This window comes from Rhea americana, unplaced genomic scaffold, assembly GCF_003343005.1.
Source record: "Rhea americana isolate MKP2758 unplaced genomic scaffold, rheAme1 scaffold_136, whole genome shotgun sequence".
NCBI lineage: Eukaryota > Metazoa > Chordata > Aves > Rheiformes > Rheidae > Rhea > Rhea americana.
This window is the reverse complement of record NW_028185439.1, coordinates 1660533-1677113: the sequence shown is the minus strand read 5'-3', so window position 1 is coordinate 1677113 and position 16581 is coordinate 1660533. Positions and strand designations below refer to the sequence as shown.

Here is a 16581-nt window from a genome sequence, read left to right as displayed (position 1 = left end):
CCCGCCGTGGGCGGGGCCGAAGTGCGGCCGGGGCGGTGGCGCCCAGGGGGCGGAGCGAGCCGCCCCAGGCCAATCGCCGGCGGCGAGGGGGGCAGGGCGGCGCTATATAAGCGCGGGGCGGCCGTGGCGGCGGGCAGAGCGGGGTGCGGCCGGTGGTGAGTGAGCGCGGCGCCGCGCACACGCGGTGGGGCCTTCCCAGGGCGGCCGGGCCAGCCGGCCTGTCTGCCGGGTGGGGTGGGGTAGGGGTGGCTGGTCTGCCCCGGCCCGGCCCCCCTTCCACCCTCTGGCCCGTGGAAGGGGGTTGCTGGGTGGGATGGGCCCCCACAGGGTTGGGGGGGGTGGAGGCATCTGAGCTCCCTGTTGGGTTAAGGGTGTGGGAGTTTCCTTGTTTGCTGTGGGCACAGCTTGTGTGTGTTGTGGGCCTCTCTCAGAGGCAGCCCCCCCCCCCCCCAAGGTCGGGGAGTGTTGTAAAGCAAGGGGCACTCGGGCCTTAATGGGCTTTACTGTTTAGCTGCTCCAGGCTGGTGGCTTTGCCCAGCTGTGAAGGTGGACCCTGCCCAGTGAGGCCATATGCCCACTTGGTGGTGGAGTGTTTAAGGTAAAGAGCTTGCAGGAGAGAAAGCAGCTAGTGCATGTGTGGTGGGTCTCTGTGTGTCTCTCATCTGGGAAGCCTTGGCTGCCCCAGAGTGTGGGAGGAGATGGTGTCCCCTAGACCAGCTGTAGTGACACTGTGGGTGAGGTGAATGAGGGGCAAGGTTATGGAAGCTGTAGCCTCGTAGGTAAGGAGGGCTGGATGTTGCACCATGCCCCCTGGCAGGTGATGAGACTGTGAGGCAGATGTGAATCAGGAAGGGTGCTGAGTAGGTGGCTGTCACTGCTGGCGGGGGTGGTGACTCTGTCAGCAGTGCTGATCCTCTCAGAGGGCTGGAGTGGTGCATGCTGACCTGTCTTGGAGCAGGAAGATGAGAGGAAGGGGTTCAGGTGGTATCTTTGAAGCGGCTTTGAAGAAAAGCTAGATCCTGAAATCTGCAGCGCATCCCAAAACAGCACTCTGGGGTTGTGTGCTGCTCCCCTCAGCAGTGCTGCYAAGCAGGAGGGGCTTTATCCCCTCCCTGTGGAGGGGGCTGCCCCTCATTTGGGACCCCTTGGCGTGGCTGCTGCTGTCATTCCTGCAGCAGTGCTTAGGATGCTGCCACAAACCTGCTTAGTGGGAAGATGGGTTATTTATCATACCCTGGTGCCCTACAGCGTGGCAGGGGGCTCTTGCTCTCCAGCTGCTAGCTCTGTGGTTCTTGGTGTGGCCACGTGTGTCTACAGCCCTGCTGGGGAGGGGGTCATGGCTGCAGCCRGTGCTGACTGCGTGCTGTTGGAAGGGAAGGTGTCTGATTCATGGGTCTGCTTCCTGTCCGTGCTCTGTTGAATTAAGATATGCCTGTTACACAAGTCTGGGGAAGGCAGAGCAGTATCGTGTTTGGCACTTCTCCTGAAACTGGAAGTGGCTCTCAGAGAGGTCTATTTTCTGTGTGTGCTGTGGGGTGCTCGGGGGCCTGTCCTGGTGCCTCCCGGGGGGGTAGGGAAGAGGCCGTCTTCAGTGCTTGCTGGAAGGCGCTGAGGCTGTCAGAAAGGCCTGGAAGTGACTTAAAAGCAGAGAAGGGATCTGCCCGGGGAGGAGCGCCGGGTGGTGCGAGACGACTAGACCGGGAAGTGCCGTGGGGCCGGGAGGAGCCACGCAGGCCCAGGGCCGCAGCGCTGCTGGGAGCTGCTGCCGCGGCCTCCCCCGGGCAGTGGCTGCGGAGCAGGGTGCTGGGCTGYGCTAGGCCCTGGTGGCGCCGCACGCCGGGGCCGGGTGCTGCCTACGCTCCTGGGGGGGGGGGTGGCCGGGCCTGCTGCTGCTGGCTGAGCTCTCCCTCCTGCCTCCCTCACAGCTGGAGACGCAGTGGGACACGGGGCCTGCGCCGAGAGCCACCTTCCCTGGGTGCAGAGCGGAGGTAAGCCGTGGCCCCGTGTGTCTCCCTGGGGTTGGCAGGCTGTGTGCGGGGGTTGTGCTCAGGGCTCCGCAGCCTGCTGCTTTGCTGCTGTTGTGGCAGATGCTGGCACACATGTGCCCCGTGAAGGAGGCCCTAAATTCATCTTGACTGCTGGGGAAGGTATTCAGTGGCTGAGAAGTGGTGAGTGAGGCGAGGCCAGGCGTCTTCTCCAGCAGCTGTGCTGGGCCTGCAGCTGGGGCTGTGCTTGGCCTTGATGTGGCAGTGTGAAAACAGCCTCTCTTGGGCAGTGCTGGCTCTTCAGAGGCAGAAGAGCTTTCTCCCACACAGCCCCCAGCATCAATGTACTATTGAGAGATTCCTCTTCCCCTCCTCCTCTGGGCAGGATGGCAGTACCAGGCCTCCCCCACTGCTGCTAACACAATGTTAGCTTTGAGTGCCAGCTTGTGTAGGTGCTTGGCCTCCATCTAGCCCCTGTGCTAGAACATTGGTGGGAGGAGAGCCTTATTGTCACCCTTCTGGTGGCAGCAGCACTGGTGTGAGCCCACCTCAAACTGGTGAGTTATGTGGTGCTGCCATGCACGTGGGTCTGTCCATCCTGGACAGCTGTAGACTTTAACTGTGACCAACACTCATCTGACCTTCTCCAGGCAGTACTGGAGTTGGTCTGTAAATCTGCTACACAGGCCTGTTGCCCTTCTGTAACGAAAGGGCACTTGGGGAAGCTGCCACTCTGATTGCTGTAATACTGCTGTGATGAGACATCACATTCAGACATTGAGACAGGTGGGGAGGCATTTGGGGGTGAGGGGGAAATCTGTTTGCCTCAGTGCCTGCACTTCCTGCAGTCTTGTTCAGAGCAGTACAGAGGGACTGTCAGGTGCTTCCCCTTGGGTGACTGTCCCAGTTGTGGTGCCTTAAGGGAAGGAAGAAGTCAGACAAGTACCCCTTCTTCCCCCAGGGCTGTGAGGGGAGGCTTGCTTGCTCATTGGTATGATGAGAGCACTCTCACTGCTAGTACATTCCCTCAGAGCATCTCCTCTCCACTTAGAGAATAGGACCATCTGTGCTGCAGCGCATCCATCCTGCTATGCAGCCCAAAATTTGACCACCTACTCTTCCAGAATGTGGCCAGGGCAGATTCCTGCCTGGGCTGAGCTGACCTTTCCACCAGACCTGCTAAGCAGCTTCTTGAGGACACTTCAGAGAATTAAACAGTTGGTTGAGCCCTCAGGGTTTGAGGCAGCTGGATTTTCTCCTTCCTAGGAAGCCCCTCCAGCTCATGAGTGTGAACTGTTTCTGACAAGTCCTTCCTTTGAGAAGTAACACTGCCAGCTGTTGCAGGAGCCTGTTCTTGCTGATTTCACTGAAGGGATTAAGCCATGCCATCCACATGGTCTAGGCCTCTGCAGTCCTGCTCTGCACAGTGTTCTTGCCATTTTCCTGAAAGTCTGTTAGGTATGGGGGCATTATATTGTCCTTCAGGACAGAAGTGTGAGAGGAGTTCTGCTCTTTAAAACTAAGAATGGGCTAGGGATTGGGAGAGCGAGAACTTTAATTTTGAGCTAGAGTTTTCTTCTACCATGGTTTGTAGGTGAATAAAGGCTTATTCAGGGTGTACTGTGTCACCTCTTTGTCTCAGTGACAAAAAAAAAAATCATCAGGACAATGATGAAGATAGCTTCCTTGCATTGATGAATGTCTGATTTAGCACTATCCTTGCTGGGTGAGGGTGAGCACTTGCACTTCCTCTCTTCTGCTGTGGTTACAGCACAGTAAACTCTCAGGCTAAGATCCTTTAGGAAGGAGCTTGCAAGAGGTATTGGAAGTGGTGCCTGTGATGGCCCAAGGGACTTTGCCTGTGTTTCTGTGCTATTGTACTGGATTTTTGTTAGCATGTACCTTATTAGTTGTCAACTGGTGGGAGTACTTGGGCTGGAAAGTCTGGTTCTTGCCAGTGAAACAGGTGAGGCAGCCCAGCCTCCTTTCCAGAGTAGCTGGTCCCTGAGAGCCAGGGCTCTTCCCTGTAGGAGTTATGGGGCTGCTGTTGCTGCAAGATGGCAGCTGCCACAGACAGCTCCCCAGCTCAGCATGGACAGGAGGCCTATGTTTGGATGCTATCTGGGTTTTTGATAGCTCACTGCTGGTGAAGGTGGTAACCTAGTCTGAGGGTTCTTGGCTTCTCTCAGCATCTCATAGGGTATCTAATTTCTGGTTGATCATCTTCCTCTGAGATAGATCAAGGTAGGAAGCTGTTGCTGAGGCAGCAAGTTCTTCAGTTTTACTGCAGGGAGTGCTCTTATTGTGGACCTTAATCGGATCAGCCAGCTTGCTCTTGCAGCTTGCTGATAGACTTGTTCTGTATGTGCATGGAGTTGTATCCCATGCTTGTTCTACTCAACCTTAAGAAGATTTTCCCCTCTCCTCCCACTTTGCTTGGGACCAGCAGTGGAAGCAGTAGTGCTGGCTTTGAGTGAACTCTCCACACTTATATGAAGATTACTGAAGCTAGCATTTCTATTCCCTTGTGGGGGCTGTGACTGTTAAAGATGGTACCTGCATTAGGCCTACTGGCATTTGTGGTACATCTGCCATACTGCTGGAGTCTCTAGTATTTGTAGTACTGCCAGTGAACATCCATTCTTGTTAGCGGATGGATGGCTGTGGGGCTCTGACCTCTTGGCAGAGCGTGTAGGAAGGCCCAATCCAGTACCATGGTGTGCTCTGTAGCRTGCCCCTTCTATCCCACACTGATCCCTGAGTTTGTACTTGGACTTTCTGCACTGTCAGAGCAAATCTGTTAGACTTTCGGGATCTTTCWGAGTCTGACTTTGTAGACCTTTAATGTCTGAGTCCATGTCCAACTAATGCAAAACCCTTGATGGGACAGAGCACAACACAGACTGCAGACACTCTGCTATGGGAGCAAAGTTGAAGCCTCATTTTGGGCTGCTTGCATGATTAATGAAACAGCATAGAAACCCTGTCTGCCCTGTGTGCAGATAGGTTTGCTCTGTACTCTAGAGGGCTTTGCAAGACTCTGTTTCTACTAGCTGCTCTCGGGAAGCATCTCTTCTCCTGAGCACTCTCACCTTCCATGTAATGTGGTGCTACCAGGTGCTGTCACCTCAGAGATGAGGCTTATTTGCCTCCATATGCTTCCTAGCTTACCTGTTGCTCCATGAACCACTGAGCATAGTTTTGATATTGCAGGAGGGAAATACCTCCCCCCCCCACTTCTATAGGTATCTCACCCTATGTTTCTTCACTCTGCTCTGTTTCTTCATTCCTTTCTGTGTCAGAGCTTCTTGATAAATGCCTTTTCCCTGCTTGTCCTGACTGTTCTCATCTGAACTGAAACCAGTACTCTGAATATGCAGTCACCACACTGTTAATTGTTGGATAGGCTTACTCTCTACCACATCTTGCATGATTGGTTCAGGGAGGTACTTGTCTGCAGAGGAATACAGCTAGTGTTTTGGAAAACATGCTTGGGTATAGACTTCTTACGACAACTTGTGCGGAGACCTTGAAGTCTGATTCCCTGCCTTTGCTGTACAGGGCTCCCAGGCTCCCTATTGCAGTGGGCTTGTTCTTTTCCCCTGAAGGCTTGAGAGGTGATACTGTGACTAACCAGACTATACAGAATTGATCTGCTGATCTGAGAATCTCCTCTCAATCTCCCTGCTTCCAGGAAGCATGGGAATGGGAGAACTTAATCCCTGTTTGTAGGATGCCATCCAAAGGCCCCAGTGTTTTACAGCCCTGGTGTGAGATACAGCAGTATTAACACTCACCTGCTGAAGATGGGGAAACTACTTCCTCACCCAGCTAACTTGATTCCAATACCAGCTGTAATTGCAGCTCTTGCAAGAGCTGTTATATCAAGAGTTAGAGTTCGTGTGCCTTCTCTGTGAACACAACCCTCTTATACTGTCATCAAATACACTGATGCAAAGCATATGGTATCAATCTGTTAGCAGTGTCCTTTCAGTCTCAGCATGAAACAGCTGAGCTAGAGGCAGTGACAAATGGATCTGTGTGGTTAAAGTGGGAACTTATCTTRGTGGTGTCCCTGCAAAGTCTAAGGACTTACTGCTACATCTTTGAGGAATCTGGGACTAGTTCTTGAGCTCTGATCAGGGAGTCTGTCACCAGTCCTTGCAGCCAGTGTGTCAGGCCAGGGGAGCTCCACTTTCCTACTCCATCCTACCTCTGTGGTTTTTCTGCACTTTAAATTTAGCAGCTGGTGCTCTCAGACTGGTCTTTTGTGCCTTCTGAGTGGATGCACAAGCATCTCTTTAGGCAGTGACTTTTCAGGAGAGCAGGACTTTAGCATGTGCACAAGAGTGTCTTGACTGAGTCTTCAGTCAGACAACTGTGCTGGAAACCTGCTGTAAGGAGGCTGTGAGAGGAAGGGCTTAGAGGCCTCTTCATTGGCAATTGTGGAGCTCAGTGCTGCAGCAGGCAGCAAGCCTAGTTGCCAGCTGGTTGTAGGTCAGGGGATGAGGATTGCTTTGATCTCTGGCCAGCAGGTTATCTCCTGACCTTTGAGAGTTGCTACTCCCTTGGGAGCCCAAGAGGGGCCAGGCCTGCTTCATCCAGTTCAGCAAGGGCCTTGTGCCAGCTCTCCTGTGGGTGGCAACTCTTGTGGCTACCTACCAGGCTGTKTTGGTGCTGTCTGTAATTAAACTAGTGGGGAGATCAGGGTGGCTTGCTTTCTCACCTATTACAGGTGTGATTTGACTTGAATATTGATGAGATAGTAGTGTTGGCTGCTAGACTGCTGGGGGAGGCTAGGGCTGAGCTTGTTGCTTGCAGATGGCTGCTGTGTGGGCTAAGATGTTCTCTGTGAGGCTATTAACAAAATTAAATGGGTTGTGCTCTTGCCTCTATCAGTGTTATGGTTCAGTGCTGTGGTCTGACTGCTCTTGGGCTGCTGGGATTTGCTATAAAGAGGTTTGCTGTTCTTGCTGAAGTAGCACTGATTAGCTGTATGGCTATGGAAATATGCAGTCTACACATTGCTGAGTGTAAGCAAGTATCTAATCCTTGATGTTGGTAACTAGGGCAAAATGTAGCCTGGTGCTCTGGCCTGTGAGTAATGAGAACATGGTCCCTGAAATAGGGAAGCAGCACTCTGAGGTAGGAGGAAATGTGTTTGCAAGGTCTCCACATATTGTGGTCTACATATTGTACCTGTTCTGCAGGACTATATGGCATGCCARTGTGGCTACTGAGTCTTACAAAGACCCAAAGTGATCTCAGGGTAGCATTGGAGATGATCTAGCTGGGTGGTTAAGGGGGGAGTGGTGGATGTTGTGTACCTTGACTTCARTAAGGCTTTTGACAGTCTCCAATAACTTCATAAGTAAGCTCCAGAAATATAGATTAGATGAGTAGACACTGCCCCTGAAAGGCAGAGCTCAGATGGTTGTCATCAATGGCTCAGAGTCTAGTTGGAGGCCTGATGTCCCTCAGTGGTCAGTACTGGGTCCAGTCTTGTTCAACTTACTCCTCAATGACCTGGATGAAGGGACAGAGTGCTTCCTCAGCAAGTTTGATGGTACCAGAGTGGCTGATTCACCAGAAGGCTGTGCTGCTGTTCATGAGGTTCCTGTCTGCCCAACTYTCCAGCCTGTCAGAGCCTCTGAAGTTCAACAGAGGCAAGTGCAGGGTCCTGCACCTAGGGAGGAATAACCCCATGCACCAGTACAGACTGGAGGCTGATCTGCTGGAAAGCAGCTCTGTGGAGTTAACTATGAGCCAGCAATGTGCCCTTGTGGCCAAGAAGGCCAAAGGTATCCTGGGGTGTATTAGGAAGAGTGCCAGCAGGTTGAGGGAGGTGATCCTCCCCCTCTACTTGGCCCTGGTAAGGTCACATCTGAAGTACTGTGTCCAATTTTAGGTCCCCTTGTACAACAGACATGGAACTACTGGAGAGTCCAGCATAGGGCTGCAAAGATGATTAGARGACTTGAGCGTCTGCCCTTGAGGAGAGTCTCTGAGAGCTGGGCTTGTTTAGTCTGGAGAAGAGAAGACTGGGAGGAGATCTTTATCAATGTCTACAAATATTTGAAGGGAGGGCACAAAGAGGATGGGGCTGGACTCTTCAGTGGTGCCCAGTGACAGGACAAGAAGGAATGGCTGCAGACTGAAACACAGGAAGACCTGTCAGAATATGAGGGGAATATGGTGGTGTTTATAGCAAGAAGTCCTGGTGCTTGCTCACAGCCTCTTTACGACAATTCCAGTATCTCCTCTCACCCTATGGCATAAAGGACTGTGGAAGTACTGAACGTGGCTCTGCAGTAGCAGAAACTTATTGCCATTTGTGCCAGTGAGGACTTATGTACCACTGCTGAGTGGGTGGATTTTTTTATATAAACTGCTTGGGGGATAGTTATGTGTTCCTTGCTGCTGCAAGGATGGTCCTTGTGTACTGCATACTCTGTGCAACCTTCACAGGGCCTATCAGGGCAAAATTGCAGTGTGTGTCTTCAGATTCAAGTCTTGAGTGTTCTGGGATGCTGAATTGTTTTGAACTAGCATCCTAGTTGATCAGTAGTGCTAGAGTCTTGCTGCTGGTGTCATGGTCAGTGGAGTAATTAATGGTGCCTGGGCTCAAGCGTCTCCCTCCTCTCTGCAGTGTAGGATATAACTCTGAGCTTGTGAGTAAATCTGATACTATCTTTCCATCCCATCCGCCCAAARTAGTGTTCCACAGTCTTGTTTCTGCCCTGGATCTGTAGTAAGACTGACTCATTTAGCCTGATAAGATAAACAGAGCTTGAACAGTCAGGTACTTGTGCTGAGAAATAACTCTTGAGGAGTCCTCAAGCTAGCAAATAAAGGTGTAGCTGGATATAGTGGTTTAAAGCCAAAACTAGACAGACTAGTTTRAAACTTGCTTTTAGTCTTGGAGCACCTTAAAGCTCAAGAGCTTATCGCATTTCCCTCAGCYGGAGTCTTTAAAGAGTGGCTTTTGAGGATGTGGTAGTTCCTGCTGCACTCTTCCAGCCATTGTTACACATRAAGAGCAGATAATCTTAGAGGTGCCTAGGACCTTAAACTTCTGGTATTTGGGTGATCCTGCAAGTGAGTATTATTTGCYATTAAACCTTTCAGCCTCAGGCTGGTGAGGAAGGTATGGTGTCTGTGCTGCTGCTTTTTCTCATCGAATGATCTGAGAGGTGGGAGTTGCTCCCTAATGCACTTTGCCCTATTGCTGCAGTGTTTTCCAAGGTGATGTGAGGAACCTTATTTTGTCTTTTCCTTACTCCAGAAAAACTCGGGCTCTGTTTCCTGGGGTGTGTGCGGCTGTACAGCCCTTCTCTGGAGCCTTGCTTGGGGGGAAGAATGGGTATTTTGGTGGGTAGCAGTGAAGGGGGAACTTGATCTACCCTCCTCCTCCTGTTGCAGAGAGGCTATGTGGCATTTTCCAGTCTGGAGGAACATACAGGGTAAGACTGGGCCAGCACTAGAATCTACTCCCAGGCTCTTTGAACTGTGGAGTAGTGTGTGCAAGGACCATAGCCAGACCCCTGGTAAGGCTTTGTAGTGAAGAGTGCCTGTGTGGTGCTACCGGGCATCTACGTAACAGGCAACACGAATCTTGTAGTGACTGCTGCAGTCCTGCCTCCCTTCYCTGCCTGGGTCCCAGCTAGAGCAAAGAGCAGGCTGAGCTCCTTGTTGTTCAGCAAAGCTGAAAGAGGGCTGCTGGTGCTGGCTAGGGGTGTTCTGGAGTGGCTGTACCTGATGGATATTCCCAACTGGGATCTTACTAGGAGTAAGGAGGGSTCTGTGGGGTCACTCTGGCTTCAGTTCCTCCCAGGCCAGCAGCCAGGAGGCTGTCTGCTTCCTGGTGGTGGCAGCAGTAAACCTTTGGGAGAGTAGAAGAAGGTAGGAAAGTGGAGTGGCTGTTGGTAGCAACTACAGGGAACACCTCCCTCTGCAGTGGATGAGCTGAGGGAGGCTGGGCCTACTCATGCTTCTGTGCTGGGGCATATTGTTCCCCTTTCTCCCTTCTCCTGTGGGCCTCTGCAGGGCAGGCTCTGGGGGTAGAGGTGTTTTTTTTTTTTTTTTTTAATAGCCTGCAGCAAGAGTTGGTCCTGCTTGCTCTTCTGGAGAGCGTCCATGTGGACTGTGTGGTTGTAATTTCACTGCAAGTGCTCAGTGTCTCCTAGTCAGAGAGCAGATGCTGGTGTGGGCTCTGCTGAGAGATTTTAACTGGATGCTCTGAAGCTGTGCTAGAAACGGCCTGGCTGCAGCTGCCTGATGCTTTCTTCTCTCTGCAGAGCTGCTGCCACCACTGCCATGGAGGGGATTGTGACAATGTATCAGGACTTCATGAAAAAAGCAGGTGAGTGTTTGGCCATGTCCAGCTGCAGGGTGCTATATGCCTTGCTGCCACCAGCACAAGGGAGGTGGTCTGTGTGCATGCGATTCAGGTCTAGCTACATCCTGYCTTTGCCTTGACACAGATCCAGCTCTGGATTTTTCAGGCTGCCTGTATTATGAGGCACTTTGGTCTTGGTGCCTCTTAGAATACTGCTGTGATGCTCTGGCCCCTCAGGGCATAGGGTCTCCAGGATGCTCTGCCGCATGCTTTTGGGCTATACCTTAGTTTTGTTTGCTTGTTCAGCTGCTGCCCCCAAGCTGTGTTCTGCCTTTGCTCCTGTTCTAGCAGAACCCGACTTGTGAGCTGTTCCTTGCCTCTACTCTTGTGGTAGCATTGCTGGCAGCAGGGCAGGGATGCTTACTGCTCTGTACCTTGGCTATCTCCACAGACCCCCGCATTGCTGACTACCCACTGATGCAGTCCCCCTTCCTTGTGATGGGCATCCTTCTGGCATATGTCTACTTCGTGCTATCCCTGGGCCCCCGGCTAATGGCCAACAGGAAGCCTCTAAACCTGAAGAAGTTCATGGTGCTATACAACTTCTTTCTGGTGGGACTTTCACTCTACATAGTTTATGAGGTGAGTATTTGGCATAGGTATAGCAGTTCTTACCTTCCATGCTTGTTGCCTATGTGATGGGAGGCCTTCCTGTGCCCAGCTTTCTGTCCTTTCTGAGGAGGGCTGGGAAGTGCAAGTGTGTTGGGCCTCACTGTGGTGATGTACTTGTTGCAGTTCCTGATGGCTGGGTGGCTGACTGGGTACACCTGGAGATGTGACCCTGTGGACTTCTCACAGGACCCTAAGGCCCTCAGGGTGAGTTCTGTTTCCTTTCCCTATAAGCAGGGATGGCCTTTAGAGCCTGTTTGGGTAGTGAGGTTGCAGCTACCTGTCTCTGTCTGCAAGGCAGATGACTTGCTGCCTCTGGCTGTTAGGCTGACCCTGGAGTTAGTGTGAAGGCACTCAACCACTTGGCATGCTCACACTAAGATGAGTCTCTAATGTATTATGTTACAGATGGTCAATGTTGCCTGGCTCTTCGTCTTCTCAAAGTTCATTGAACTGACAGACACAGTGAGTGAGATGCTGGGCAGGTTCTGTGCTTGGGCAGGGGAGGTGCAGGGGCTTGAGGCCAGGAGGCAATTCCTGGGCAAAGAGTTGAGGCCTACTGTATTGGAGGGACATGCTTCCTACAGCTCTTATAGTATGATCCAGCAGTGCTTTTGTCTGGCRTCACTGCTGGGGAGGACACTCTGGGCTACTGCAGATGCTGCTTCTGGCTCTGGAAGCTGAGGGATGAATAACGTGGTGATAGTGAGTGAAGTGTCACTGAGAGGCTGGGATGCTGACTCAGTGTCCAATTCCTGCTGTTCCCAAGGTGAGTCCTGATGCTGTTGCAATCTCATTGCAGGTGATCTTTGTCCTGCGGAAGAAGAATGAACAGGTCACATTCCTGCACCTCTTCCACCACTCTGTTCTGCCTTGGAGCTGGTGGTGGGGAGCAAAGTTTGGTCCAGGTAAGACTGGAACTGACTAGGTGCACAGCTAGGGAAGTGATGAACTTATCCCCCACACCTTGGGAAGGCTTTTCTGACCTTTATGGGTGCAGCTCCTGGGAGCCCTGAATAGGGGTAGAGAAGGAGAGGTGGTCCTTTAAGGAGGCACCCTCCTGTCCAACATGACACCTAGGCACAGCTCTGGGAGGAAGGGTGGTGTTTGGCTCCTGGTATGACAGCTACAGACAACTGACTTGCACTAATGAACGTCCCTCTAACAGGAGGAATGGGCTCATTCCATGCCATGATCAATTCAATGGTGCATGTTGTCATGTACTTCTACTATGGGCTCTCAGCAGCAGGACCTGCCTTCCAGAAGTACTTGTGGTGGAAGAAGCACATCACAGCCATCCAGCTGGTAAGTTTGTGCTGTGGGACAGAGTATGTGACCTCCCCCTCTGACACAAGGGGCAGGCCAGCCTTGGCACCTAGAAAGGTGTGGCCTCAAGCTGTTCTCTTCAGCAGACTCTCATCCTAGGTTTCCAGCTGCTGTGGTCCACAGTGGCTCTCTAATATCCCTGAGAGCCTGGCTAGGATGTGGTTGCTACTCAGCCTGCTGCATCTGGGTTGTGCCCACATTGGGAGGGTGGGATGCTAGAGCTGCTTTAAGTATTGTTGTTTCTGCAGTGACTGTTCCTTTCTTGTGTGGCTGCTAGCTGCGCCTYGCTGTAGAGGTACCATAGCCTTCTATTTTAGAGTGAGAAAGGAGCCTAGTCTTTCCTCCTGGAAAGACTATCTTTAGTGGGATCCCTGACACTGCTCCCCTGTGTAACTTGTCTTTATTTGCCCTGTTCCCAGGCACAGTTTGTGATTGTCTCCATCCACATCTCCCAGTATTACTTCATGCCCAGCTGCCAGTATCAGTTTCCCATCTTCATCCACCTCATCTGGATTTACGGGACCATCTTCTTCATCCTATTCTCCAACTTCTGGTACCAGTCATACACCAAGGGCAAACGGTTGCCCAGAGTGGCTCTGCAAGCAGCCCAGCACAATGGTAGCAGCATCCATGAGAATGGCACAGTCACCAATGGCAAGGTCAAAGCCAACTAGAGGGCAAGGCCCTCCCAGAGCCAATGAGAGCCCCGGGGCAGAGGCAGCTGGGACCTGTTCCCTTGCTCCTGGGTGCCACTAGCCAAATCAAGTGCCTACAGACTGTTGTACCCCAGCCCTGCTGTCTTCTGTCTGCATGCCCAGCCCCTCTGCTCTGAGCAGCCATGGGCAGCTTCTGCTGCTGGGTGGGCTCATGCTGTTTTTTCCACTGTTGCTGAGCAGAGAGGCAGCTGCCTGCATTACAGCTGTGGGGCTGCAGCCCCATTCCAGTGTTTCCAAAGGAACTTCCCCCAAGTGCCTGAATCTGGCCCGTTTGCCTGGGGCTGATTTCCTTCTGAATAGGACCAAAAGAAGAGACTGGTCCCTGTCCTGGTGCCCTCTCCTCTTCCCTCTCTCATCAGAGCCTGTATGGATGAGCAGACTTGTTCCTGGTTGCTTGCTGCCACCACAAGTGTGAATGCTCCTGCTCTACCATGCCTTGTGCCACCTTGTTCTGTGCCATGGTGCTGCATGTCCCTTCCCCTTCTGGTCCTTGTATGCCCAGGTGGAGAGTTCTGCCCTGGTATTGGTGTGCTCAGGCATGGCTGGGGAGAAGGTAGGGGCAGCAAGGGTGGGACTTGAGGCCCAGAGCTGCCCAGTGCAATACACATACCCTGTGCCTGGTATATAGCAAGGGTTGTGACAGCCTGAAATGCCTCTGCCCCCTGATAAGCCCAGGTTGCCTTGCCCTTCTGTGCCTGGGCTAGGTGCTCAAGTGTGCTTTAGCCACACTTACTGATCCTGTATGGCAGCTGGTGGCTTGGTCCAGAGTGGGGGAGGCCAAGCTCAGCCTTGACTTGGACCACCTCCATTCCTGCAAACTCAAGACTTGAGCAATARTTGTCCCTTGAAACAGCTCCTGTCTTATCCTACTTGGGACCAGCCCTACTCTGGCCCATGTGAGCACAAAGGAAGATGGTTGTGCTGTGTAACAGAGAACACCTTGACTCCATGGATTTCCCCAGGGCCTGGGTGGAGGTACACTCTGCCACACAGTAGGGCAGTGCAGCAGCTCTCCTAGGCCTGGTGCCCATCACCTGCTCTGGCTGTAACCAAAGCCATGTTGATGGCCTTGAGGATGAGGTGAAGGAGCCAGGCCTGGTCAGGCTGGGCTGCTCTTCTATCAAAAAATAAACAGACAGAAGGAGAAGTGGCTGTGTCCTTGTTTTCCTGGGTTGCCCTGCTCTGAAGCTGTTCCAGGGGCTTGGCCCTGCCTGGTGTGTTTGGAGGCAGGGCTGGGAGAAGCAGCTGGGCAGGTTTGTGTATGTGGRTTTTGTTTTTTTTTTTTTTTTTTTTTTTTTTTTTTTTTTTTTTTTTTTTGTTTTTTTTTTGGGGGGGGGGGGAGAGAAGAGGAGTGTGATAGTGTACTGATGCAGCAGATGGCAGGATTGTTTCTAAGTGCTTTGGTAGAGCAGTGCTCAGGGCAGGAAATGTGTTGAGGTTCCAGCTGTGAAAGTGGTTCCACCCTGTGAAAGAATGGCTGGGGTGGAGCGTGGATGCAGGCTGGGACTGGGGTGAACTGGCCAGGAGGAGCTGCTGCTTTTCAGAAATGAGTGGGAATGCTCTGAGGGGAGGTAYTTGGAAGGCCAAGTGATGGGGAAACAGCAGGGAGGCCAGTTAGTTGCCTTCTGAAAGGGGAGCAAGGCATCTCCTTAAGCAAAGCTGCTGGTCCAGTGCCCTGGCTGGGTGCTACGTGGCTGCCCCATGACCAGGAGGTAGCTGCCACAGTGTGGATATGTGCAGAAAGGGGCATAGGCATGTTGGAGAAATGTTTTTGCTGGCTTCTTGATCCTGCTAAGGCAGTACATCTTCCCCAGCTGAAACRGTCTTGTTTCCTTTTAGGGCTGCCGGGGTTGTGATGCTGCCTTCCCCTTGTGCATCTGGCCCTGTCAAGCATGGAGGCCAGGCCTAGATGGTGATTTAAATYTGAGAACAGGGACATGTAGCCAGCTGGGACACCTGTGGCTAGGAGAAATATAGTAGCCCAGCAGGACTTCACTTTCAATATAGACTTGGTGGTGGTGCAGGAGGGCTTTACTGGAAACAGCTTAACAGCTGGGTTTGGTGGGAAGAGAAAGTTCAGCTACTCTTGCCTGACCACCATGTACCACAGAAGAGGGATGCCAAGCTCTGAAACAGAAAATACCCCTYCACCTTCAACCATACTAAACTTTTGCTAATATTTTGCCTAGCTGTACATGGGCTGTCATCCTATTCTACAGGCTTCRTTCTTCCTGAACAGATGAAGTCCTAATGGGTCAAGTTTCAGCTCCATGTGTGCTTTCTCTCCCAGTTACTGCTCCTGCCTGTGCAAGGACTGTCAAGAGTGTGTTCTGGTCTCTGACTTGGTGTTTAATATTTATTCAGTATGCGGAAGTCACAGCTTCAGGAGCTGTAGGAGATGACAGTCTCTTTGTTGCTTAGCCTCTTCCCTGCTGTTGGCTYTCAGTAAGGATGGGACTGTCTCTGCTCTTGCCCAAAATAGAAACGGTACTTTAAACTACTTAAGCTTGGCATTCTGAAACAGGGGCTGTTCCTGACATGTGCTCTGCTCTCCCTTCCACCAATTGTTCCTCTTGGCTGTGATCTTACAATGGGCCAGCTATGGGCTTAAGYAATTTATACCCTGCCGTGGTCTGTTTAGGCTGCTTACTCTAAACTGATTTCATACCTTATATGGCAGGGTTTCCTGAGCTTGCCTGGTCAGAGTCTGGCTCCTTCCTCAGTACCTCCTCTTGCTTCAGGGCAGTAGGGCCAGAATGTGGCCGAAGGCAGAACACAGTAATAGCATCACCTTCCAGTAATGCTCAGAGGGCTTTGAATGGGTGTGTAAAGCAATGGTGCTGGGGTGGTGGTGGTGTATGTGCTCAGGACAGAGGCAAGACAGGCTCTGTGAAAGAAAGATAAACTGCATTATACTGGACTACATGAAAAAATTACACCAGCTTTGAGGCATGCAAGGCCTTTCTTCCAGAGTCAGGAACAGTTGATGAGCCAGGCTGAGTAATGGAAGCCTTAATCAGTTGTGGKGGCAGAGGACAAGTCTGCTTTAATACCACTGTTTGTTAGGGCTGCATGAGGGCTGGGGCAGGGGCTTTTACTACTGCAGCTCAGCTCTGGGGAAGGGTCAAGCCTTGTGTGTAGGTTCCTGCCTGAATCTAGTTGCTGTTCTGAGATTTGCTCCTGAAGAGAAAGGWCAGAGCTGACTCTTTCTGCCTCCTGTGTGGGCTAGCAGTCCTATAGGGATGGTGCCTGCTCAGCTGCCATGGGGTGTGCTCTTCCTCATACCACCATCCCCTTCTCCTGGGGGTGCTSTGTGCACCCTCATGCCCCACATCAGCCTTGGTGGGTGGCCTCCCACCCAGCCTCAGCACAGGCCACAGTACCAGCGCTAGGTGCTCACTTTTGAAGGCTCTAGCCAGCTTAAACATCAGGAGCCAAAGCAGGAGACTGGTGCTGGATACAGTGTGGTACAGTGTAAGGGGAAGGTGGAACTGGTTAATAATCTACCCTCAGCTAATTGTAGGGCAGTGGGCGGCACAGGCTTTGT

General features: G+C 52.1%; 1 protein-coding gene across 3 annotated transcripts; it reads left to right on the top strand.

Annotated features, from left to right (window-relative positions):
- The first annotated feature begins 134 nt into the window (after positions 1-134).
- On the top strand, positions 135-14181 carry ELOVL1 (ELOVL fatty acid elongase 1). 3 transcript variants are annotated; one of them, XM_085298204.1, is made up of 9 exons: positions 135-155; positions 1926-1988; positions 10283-10347; positions 10775-10965; positions 11119-11199; positions 11401-11457; positions 11795-11900; positions 12161-12297; positions 12738-14181. In XM_085298204.1, the coding sequence occupies exons 3-9, from the start codon at positions 10302-10304 to the stop codon at positions 12990-12992; spliced, it is 873 nt and encodes a 290-aa protein (XP_085154330.1). In that variant the 5' UTR covers positions 135-155; positions 1926-1988; positions 10283-10301; the 3' UTR covers positions 12993-14181. The 3 variants fall into 3 exon arrangements, with proteins under 3 accessions (XP_085154330.1, XP_085154327.1, XP_085154329.1); XM_085298201.1 differs by lacking the exon at positions 1926-1988 and having other exon boundaries at positions 136-155; XM_085298203.1 differs by lacking the exons at positions 135-155; positions 11401-11457.
- The last annotated feature ends 2400 nt before the right edge of the window (positions 14182-16581 follow it).